The following is a 9,779-nucleotide window of genomic DNA, read 5'->3' on the forward strand; positions in this document are numbered from 1 at the left end:
CAGACAAGCGGTTGAGAAAGGAATCCACCAAAGGGTGACTTTTGTGTTGTTTGCTAGCGCACCCTAGTGGCAGTCTTTGGCGGGCGGTGGTGATTTGCTGAGGTCAATATTTACCGTCGGCAAGCCCCTCCTCCCCCCGCCCCAGGCTCTGAGGACCGAGCTGCACGGTTCTCCCGCCCAGCGCGGAAAAGAACCTCAGAAACCACTTACTGTTGCAGGAACCCTAGAGAAAGCTATGGGGGAGGGGGGGGGGCGTTGCCTAAAAGGAAAAACAAAAAAAACAAAAAAAAAAAAACAAAGGCAGCTGAACCAGACCGAAGTGTGGTTGCCCCAGAGCCCGTTAGCGATGTTTGGAATCCTCATGTTAAGAAATGGCAGTGGCTGTGGAGATCTTGAGGCCTTGTGGGCTGCCCTGCACCCTGGGTTCGGTCCCACTGACAGGAGCCACAGGCCACAGGGCCTGCCCACGTGCCTTTGGGAGGTATTACTGAGACCATAAGAGCTTAGACTGGATTCCGTGGGGCTTGATGAGGTTGCAACCACCACTCAGTGGGAAAGACTAGTAATCACTCCTCGTTTAACACCTTAATTACCCATACATTGCTAATGTTCAGTTGCCTTAGAAATGGCCGCCTGGGGGCTCCCGGGCGGCTCAGTCGGTTAAGCGTCCGACTTCAGCTCAGGTCATGATCTCTCAGTGTGTGAGTTCGAGCCCCCGCATCGGGCTCTGTGCTGACAGCTCGGAGCCTAGAGCCTGCTTCAGACTCTGTGCCTCCCTCTCTCTCTGCCCCTCCCCTGCTCACACTCTGTCTCTCTCTCTTCCTTAAAAATAAATATTAAGGAAAAAAAAGTTTAGAAATGGCCGCCTGCCTGCCTCACTGGGCAACAATGTGTCACAGGGTGAGAGGCAGGCTGATAGCAGCCATGTCATGGAACTTCTTCACTTCTTCAGGAGACAGCGCTGAGGTTGGAGCCTATTTTACACGGCTACTTTTGGTAGGGCCTGTAGGAGGGTGAGAAGAAACAGGCTAATTATTTGCAATAAATGACTGGCCCTTTCAACGGAACAGCCGGTCAATGCCATCAGGCAGCTGGCCGATTTGGTTTGATAGATTTCTACCGTGATCCCTACATATAAAATAAAGGGATTGGACTCGCTGGCCTTTTAGCTGGAGCACGGTGATTCTAATTACTCAGACTGATTGACCTTTTGGATTAGCATTGTGTAAACACCATCCCTCAGTTAGTGTGAAATCACTACTGTGAGGATCAAAGTCTCAAGGATGCCATTAAGTCTAATTTTACTTCCTCACATCCACTCTGCTCTTAGTAAATGCGTGTGTTAAGGGGGAAATGGTTCCAAGCCATTTGGGATGATTGGTCCTTCATTTTTATTACATTAAAAAAAATTTTTTTAAGTGTTTATCTATTGTTGAGAGAGAGACAGAGTGTGAGCAGGGGAGGGGCAGAGAGAGAGGGAGACACAGGATCTGAAGCACGTTCCAGGCTCCGAGCTGTCAGCACAGAGCCCTATGCAGGGCTGGAACTCATGAACCTCAAGATCAAGACCTGAGCCGAAGTCGGACGCTTAACCCACTGAGCCACCCGGGCGTCCCTATTTTTATTACATTTAAAGGAGTTTATGAAAAAAAATTGATGGCTGGGCCTGAGCTGTTGTCCCTCTCGCTCATGTCTTTCATTGTCAAACCAAGGTTGAGAAGAAGTGGACCAAACTGGCCACTGACACGTTTCTGTTGTTATTTATTTTGAGAGACAGAGTGTGTGCACATGAGCAGGCGAGGGATAGAGAGAGAGGGAGAGAGAGAATCCAGGCAGGGGGCAGGCTGTCAGTGTGGAGCCCAATGCAGGCTCCATCTCACAGACTGTGAGACCATGACCTGAGCTGAAACCAAGAGTCGGACGCTTAGCCAACTGAGCCACCCAGGTGTCCCTGAAAAGTTTTTGTTATGGGTGTTACTGTTAGTGGTCAAGAATCAAAGAAAGTTGGGGCGCCTGGGTGGCTCAGTCAGTTGAGTGTCTGATTCTTCATTTTGGCTCAGGTCATGTTTCCAGAGTGGTGGGATTGAGCCCTCTCAGTCGCTCTCTCCGCTCTCTGCCCTGCTCACACATGTCCTCTCTCTCCCTCTAAAATATATGTGTATGAAAGGAAATTAAGCCACAGGCCAGGCTCCTTTAGGGAAGGGACAAATCTTTTCCTTGCCTGTCACCTCTTGTATACAGCAGGCCTAACAGCTGCGTGTCAGATGGTGATGGGAAGACATCTCTGCCATGTGGACCAGAATATGTTTGTTCTGCAAAGACCATATGCTAGGCCCTGGTTAAAATAACGTTTGGTTGTTTTCAGGGGGAAACGCTGGGATCAATTACCGGGAGTGGTATAAGCCCCTAGTGTGGTTTTGGATCCTTGTTGGCCTTGCCTACTTTGCAGCCGTCCTCAGTATGATCGGAGATTGGCTACGGGTTCTATCCAAAAAGACAAAAGAAGAGGTAGGACTCCTTCCAAATTCTATGAACGTTCCTGAGATCAGATTAGCTCATGTCAAGAATTACCTGTCTCTCTTCTATGGGCACAAGGGCTTCTTAAATAAACGGAGGGCCCCTGTGGCTTCCTCTTTTTGAAGCATTCCCTAAAAGCCAAGGTCAACGGAATAGCAGTTATTTCTGGATCCCTTTTCGGCAGGTGAGAACATCTGGTGACTCACCGGGCCAGAGATCCGGGAAAGACTAGTAAACGATGACTGCTTTTTAAAAAATGAAAAGGGAAAAAGGAAAAAAAAAACAAACAGCGATTGTCAGCAGGGGTAGGCTGTAGCTGAGGCTGGTGTGCAGACTGGAGGGAGAGGTTTAGAACGTTTTTAAAAAGCTTGAGAAAGATGGCCTGTCCTTCAGGTCTTGGGGTCTATATGGAAATGCAATAAAATACTATGAATCCTTCTTGGTTCCCTGAGACTGAAGTCCTTCAATAGTGGCCAGCCATGAGGAAGCAAACACAAGGGGTCCCTTTCACCATCATCCCCTCTCGGTTATCAGATCTATAGAAACAGACATACCCATGTGTCCAAGACACGCAGCCTTTACTCCCTCGTGTAAATGTGCATGAAAACAAAGGCAAGAAAAGACATAAGAGGAGAAGGTAGATTCTGTGGTTAAAAACAATGTCCATGTAGTTCTTCTAGGAAGAGAGGAAAAGATAAAGGCAGGCAAGAGAAGAAAGGAGCTAAAGAATGGAAGGGAGATAAGAAAGAAAAAGAGGAACAGCTTCTTTAAGGGCACCTGCTCACTTCCTAGAAGACAGACATTCTATACAGAAGGCCCCAGGAGAAAGTTACTGTGTGGGAATATTTCCTTTCCCATATCATTCCCGGGCCCAAGTGTTAAATTTTCCTGCCTTGCATAAACACTGTCAGTGTAGTCTTCAGTCTGATCCCCCAGAGAGCTAACTGACCTGCTGAAAATGAGCCATAGTGAAAGTAACCACATCAATATTGACTTTCCTAAATGCAAAAATGCAAACTTCTGAGTTAGTTGCTCATCCGTATAGAAAGACATGGGACTACTAGTCTCGGTGCTGCTGAATGAGAGCCGAGAAATTTGGTATTGATCCTCCTGCAAAAACTTCACTCTGGAGGAAGAACGTTCTGTGGGCTTTTGCAGAACATGACCAGGAAAGTTTGGTCACCAGGTGCTCTGGAGGGTCTTCTTAAACCAGAGTAAGCTCGACAGCACACGACCGTGTGGCCCAGATACAGGGTGAGCGACGGTCCCCAGGTTGTCCAGGACTGCAGAACACAGGACTCTGTGTTTTACAACCGGGACAGTCCTAGTCTAACTGGGACAGGTGGATCACCCTTCCCAGACAGGAGCACTGGGGAACAGAGAAGGGCCAAGGACCCCCTGAACATCTATCTGCTTTGCACCCCCTGGGTGCTTTCCTCCTGGGAATGTCTCTCTCTGTCTCACATAACGCCAAGAGCTCCGTGAGCTAGACATGATTACCCCACTTATGTTGGAGGGATGAGGCCATACAACTAACAAAGGGGTGGGTGCGTAACAGGAACCCAAGCCTGTCTACCTTCCAACAGTGATCTCTCCCGAAGAGAGCTCTGCCTCCCGTTCAGTCACCGCCTCCACATCTCAGGCTCCTGCCCGCGGCTTCTCTAGCAAGTGTAACTCCCTGATCCCCGCCTCCCTCCCCCTGGGCCTGTGCTCCCCCATCTCCCGGCCTCCCTTGAGCCAGCCTTCCCATCAGGACATCCAAGGGCTGTGGGCGCTGGGGGCGGGTGGGGGCTCGAGGCAGGCGGAGAGAGGACTTTCTCATCCTGTCGCTTTTCTGTCTCCCGGCCAGGTCGGTGAAATCAAGGCCCACGCGGCCGAGTGGAAGGCCAACGTGACGGCCGAGTTCCGGGAGACACGGCGGCGGCTCAGTGTGGAGATCCACGACAAGCTGCAGCGGGCGGCCACCATCCGCAGCATGGAGCGCCGGCGCCTGGGCCTGGACCAGAGGGCCCACTCGCTGGACATGCTGTCCCCCGAGAAGCGCTCCGTCTTCGCCGCCCTGGACACGGGCCGCTTCAAGGCCTCATCCCAGGAGAGCATCAACAACCGGCCCAACAACCTGCGCCTGAAGGGGTCGGAGCAGCTCAACAAACACGGGCAGGGCGCCTCAGAAGACAACATCATCAACAAGTTCGGGTCCACCTCCAAGCTCACCAAGAGGAAAAACAAGGACCTCAAAAAGACCTTGCCCGAGGACGTCCACAAAATCTACAAGACCTTCCGGAATTACTCCCTGGACGAAGAGAAGAAGGAGGAGGAGACGGAGAAGATGTGCAACTCGGACCACTCCAGCACGGCCATGCTGACTGAGTGCATCCAGCAGCAGGCCGGGATGGAGAACGGGCTGGTCCCCACGGACACCAGAGACCAGGAACTCGAGAACAACGCATTACTTGAAGAGAGAAACTAAATGCTGAGGACCTTGGACTTGACCAAGCGTCGTGTTTTTTATATTCACCCTGAGACACGTGCCTTAAACAGACTTCTCGTTAGTCCGAAATTACATAGCATCGAAGAATATATTTCACTGTGCCATAAACGACTGAGATGAGAAAGATCGCTCTGCCAAAAGGAGTCAAAGAACAAGGACTGCACTTCTGGCGGCGGCCGCAGGACACTGGGGGAGTGTTCGCACACGCAGGAGGTCGTGGCCGCAAATGTTAAGGGCGTGTCTGGGACGGTGCTTGCACGCCTGTGTGGTGCCACCCCAGCCCCAGCATGTAGAAAAGGGCAGCTATTCCTTAGACCAGCCTTCTGAAAGGAACAGATGTGTCTCCTAAGTGGAGTCTCATTTTCCGAACCTACTGTTAGAGATACGTGCACACACAGAAGGGGACCAGATGGGGGGTGAACGAGTACCTGCAGGGAGGGTCTGAGTTGGCATTTTGGCATGTTGCTCCGAGCTTGAGTTTTGATACAAACCCTTCAGGGCGCACCTACTCTTTCTAGGCTCCAAATGAGCGTCTGTGGGACCTGAGAGCACGTGGAATTTGTTGGCAACAGATCAGAGCACACGTATTCAAAGGTGCAATTGCTTTCCTCATTACAAAAGAAAAAAAGAATCACAAATGCATCACACTGTGGAATACCACCTTAACCAATGACAGAAGCCTACTGAACTTTGTGTTTTTGACGAACGATGAAAAAAGTGAACCCGCGAGCATCGGCGGACACTCGGCCTCATTTGCTGCATGGTTACGGGCACAACATCATGCATTTTCCTCAGTGGGTGCAGTGGTGAAAATAAACTGGTTCTGAAACGTTCACGTTCACTTTTCTAGTGGAACTTTGGTTATAAGTCGTTTTGATAAGAGGGGGAAAAATACCAAAACAATTGCCTTGCATGATGCCAGTGGCTTGCTGTTCTGTCTAGCTGATCCTAATTTTTTTTATAAAAATAGACATCCTGCATGTCTGAGACATACCAAGGAGGACCATGGCATCATTCCATCTCAGGGCTTTTTGTCCCTTTGGGTGTCTTAAGGTAGACATAGTGACGAGGTCCAGTCCTGCTATCTCCAAACGAAAGAAAGATTCCCCCAACAACTCTTGTACACGAAGATTGAATTGTTTTAAAATTGCCTGCAGCTTAAGTGCCATTAATGCCATTTACAAATAATGCTTAAAAGAAATATTTACAACATTCCACTTTTATGTTTGGGTGTTCCTTATTTTGAAAGCATCACTTCTTTTCCTTGCTTGTTTCTTTAGCCCACACCTGCTACTCACGAAAGTTGGAACCCCAGTGTGATCGATCGTTTCAAGGCAAACAATAGCAACACCTGATAATTGATTGTTCCATGAGGTTGAAATTGTGAAGGAAAGTGGGGGAGTGGCTAGTCATAGGTTTTGAGAAGATTCTGAATTGATGATTTTTTTTTTTTTAATCAGAAAGGGCAAAATATGTGCTAGGCTCACCATCCTTAGCCTTTTGCATAACTGGCTGGCCATTCACACTTAGCTACGTGGACCACACTCTGAAGCCTTTGGACTTGCAAACCCAGGAGGTTGCAGGTTATGGTCCTCCCAGGCTCAGCACCGCCTGTTGGGGGTTTCACACAATTCACACACAGAGTGGATTTAATCAAGAGATCACAGGACTAGTGGAGACTTCCCAAAACCATCTAATGCTTTCTGACTTCTGGGGAAAATTATATCCGCCACATCCTTGACCACTGGTACCAGGGCAGACCTCTTCCTGCCCGTCTCCCCAAAATGCCTGGACCACATGTAGCTCCCCTTCCCCCTGCCCCAAATTTTGGGCTCCAGTTAAAGTTCTGGCATTTCCTTTGGGAAGGAGCCAAAGCAGAATCACTTTCACGAGGCCCTTCCTGTCCAACGGTAAATTTGGTTTAATGCCTCCACTTGGCTGGAGCTGTGGCTCACTGGTGACATCCTGTGTCCACACATTAAGAGACACAGGAAACGACGCTTATGCAGGTGTGGGCGTTGGATCTTACAGGGAGAGTCCTTCAAGCCTGCAAAATGTGTTTTCATTGGTGGATAACTGGGACTTTCTTATTCCAACAAGTTAAAACCTCCTGATTATCTATCGATCCACCCTGTATTACTTGTCACCTTCTTTATAGTAATGTGTTAAAAATTCTAGACCCTACGGACAAATCTGGCGAAGAGGCTTCCCTGTCATTTATCCAGTGGTTTCCGTGGGCCAGGCACTAGATTTAGGCACTTTATGGGCGTTAAATGCTCGCTGAAACCTCACAGGAACACTGTACTAGAAGTGGTTATAAACCCACTATACAGATGAGGACACGGGAGCTCAGGGAAGCTAAGTAATTTACCCAATGGCACACAGCAAGAAGGTGGTAGAGCTGGTATTCAAAGGCTGTCTGACCAAAGTCTGCTTTTGACTTTGCTAAAGCATCCATGTTATGCATTCTTGTGTGTGTGTGTGTGTGTGTGTGTGTGTGCATGTGTGTCTTTCTAGTTTCATGGACATGGCATACAGAGGTGGGGAGAAGATCTCCGTTACCAAGAGGGCACAAGGTCTTTGCGGAAACATGACCTCGCGGGTTACCCTTGCAGTTACGTAAACATTATTTTGGTTTGGGTTTTGGGAAGGCTGTATGCGGCACACTTTCTGTATTGTTAAAACTGCCCTTTGAAAGCACTCTTTTGCACTTTACTTGCTTAGTTTGCAGGAACTCCGTATACAGCAGGAATAAAACAATTCAAAGCACTAAACTAAGCTGCACATTCTACCAAATGGAACAGGTGTTGGTGTGTGCTTCCCCAAATGAGTCAAATCACAGTAAATACAGAGGGATCCAAAACAGCCCTTGGCTGAGAGTGGGAAAATCTCCAATATAACCTGTTCCCTGAGTACGGGGGGGACAAAGCCCCAAGGAATATAATCAAAGAAGAGCCCTCCCTCTGTGGAGATTGATCCATTAAATATGCAGTGTTGGACAAACTATAACATACTCTCCAAAGGAGATGCTGAGAGGGAATAAGAGCTTGGACTCTGCTTAGTGTGTACAAGCTAAGATCTGGGGGGAGGCTAGTTGTGAAGCTGTTTGAATGTCACCCTTGTAAGATGGGGCCAAATAGCATGTAGCAAGACTGCTACAAATTCTAAACACACGTCAGCACAGCCCTGCCCTTCCAGCCTGCGCTCCACCCCCTGCCCACATAAACCTGGAATAAATGCCTCAATTTTGCACACAGGAAGAACACATGTTCCATATCTTCAGTGGGTGGTGACTTTCGCTTCACCTGGTAACTGGGTACCAATTTTTTCTTCCCTAACAGATCTGGAGGTTTACTGTTGACAGCTGAGGGACGGTTTGGAGACTAGAGCTCCATACCAACTCCTCACCCAATAGCAAACTCTAAGAACTTAGTGCTTTTGGGGTAGGGCCCTAATGTGTGTGTAGGTAGGGGTATTCCTGGCCTACAGGTGGGGTGACTGGGACTCTTGGTCTGCGCTCCCCTGTCCCAGCCTGTGATGGTGGGCAACTGAGTCCTTGCGCATCCAACTTTGTTACCTCATCAGCACATCGAGGGAATTGAACACACAAAATCATCGAGGTCCCTTTTAGTTCTGCAGCATTCTGACCAAGCATCCCCTGGTCCACGAGTTTGTTAAATTTATTAAGAACCATATTAGCTGGGTTTGTAAATACCGACTAATGGGCCCCTTCATCTTAGGCTAAGAGAAGAGCTTAGTCTCCTGCCCTTTGGGATTTGTTTTCTGGGTAATTGATGGAGACCAGATGTATTTGGGAGCCTGGTGTCCAAATTAGAATCATGCCCTGTGTAGGCTCACTCTATCCTCCCTTACAGCAGGCTGTCACCCGGAGGGCTCAGGCGATGCGGACATTTTTTGCATGGCGTTAAGATTATTTAAAGAATTTTAAGCTGTTGCTATTTGCAGTCAAATGTAGTAAAAGTTCCCTTTGATTTGATTACTTCATGAATTCATATACGATACACAGGTCTCTCTCTCTCTCTCTCTCTCTCTCTCACACACACACACACACACACACTGGAAATGGCTGCCTTGGGTTCTATGGGGGACCGTTCCATGTTGAAAGTCCTAATTGCACTAGACATTAGCAAACCACCTCCTTCCTCCCTCTGAGAGGAGGACTTCCTGGCTGAGTCAATGCCGCTCATCTATTTGTGTGCTTGGTTTTGGGGATTAGTGAGAATGTAGCCAGAATTTGGGTGAGGCAGATTTATACTCATTGGATTGGGTAAGAATGGAGACCATCCAATGTATACCATGGTTTCTGAACCATAGGAAAGGCATAAGAAAATAAAACAAACGTGCAGAGACTCTCTAAAAAAAATGAGGAAGAAACCAGTATTGCATTTCTTGTCTTTGCTTTCCATATCCCGCTGATGTTTCAAATGGAGGTTATTTCTGTGATGATGCACCTATGTGCAAAGACAGTGGCTGTGTCAGCAGAGAGAACTTTCATCAGTATAGTTAGTGTAAGAGCTAGTTAGCAATGGTCTTAAAAAATAAAAATGGGGACTCTCTGAAACAAAGGTGACTTTAATTTGGCATTGTCGATGCTGTATTCTGCATATGGAAACTTTGGGATAGCATGTTGAGGACATGGCTTATAAACAAAGCCCTGCACTCTTTGCGCGATAAACCACCTGTGTTTTTCTTCACCAACTTGCCCGCAGTCCATGTAAACTTCAGTCCTCCTGTGGCAGTCCCTAGGTCA

The 9,779-nt window shown here is 48.2% G+C and overlaps 1 protein-coding gene across 3 annotated transcripts in view; it reads left to right on the plus strand.

Moving 5' to 3' along the window:
• KCNK10 (potassium two pore domain channel subfamily K member 10) overlaps positions 1 to 6,225 on the plus strand; it is a 129,997-nt gene extending 123,772 nt beyond the window's left edge. For all 3 annotated transcript variants that reach the window (XM_086709073.1, XM_025919485.2, XM_086709074.1), the window contains exons 6-7: positions 2,366 to 2,508; positions 4,367 to 6,225. In XM_086709073.1, the coding sequence (XP_086565199.1) occupies positions 2,366 to 2,508; positions 4,367 to 4,987 (764 nt within the window). In that variant the 3' untranslated portion in view covers positions 4,988 to 6,225. The remainder of the gene's footprint in view (positions 1 to 2,365; positions 2,509 to 4,366) is intronic.
• Positions 6,226 to 9,779: the final 3,554 nt, after the last annotated feature.

The sequence above is a fragment of the Puma concolor genome, chromosome B3 (assembly GCF_028749965.1).
Source record: "Puma concolor isolate L17-30 chromosome B3, mPumCon1.1.hap2, whole genome shotgun sequence".
In the NCBI taxonomy this organism is placed as follows: Eukaryota; Metazoa; Chordata; class Mammalia; order Carnivora; family Felidae; genus Puma; species Puma concolor.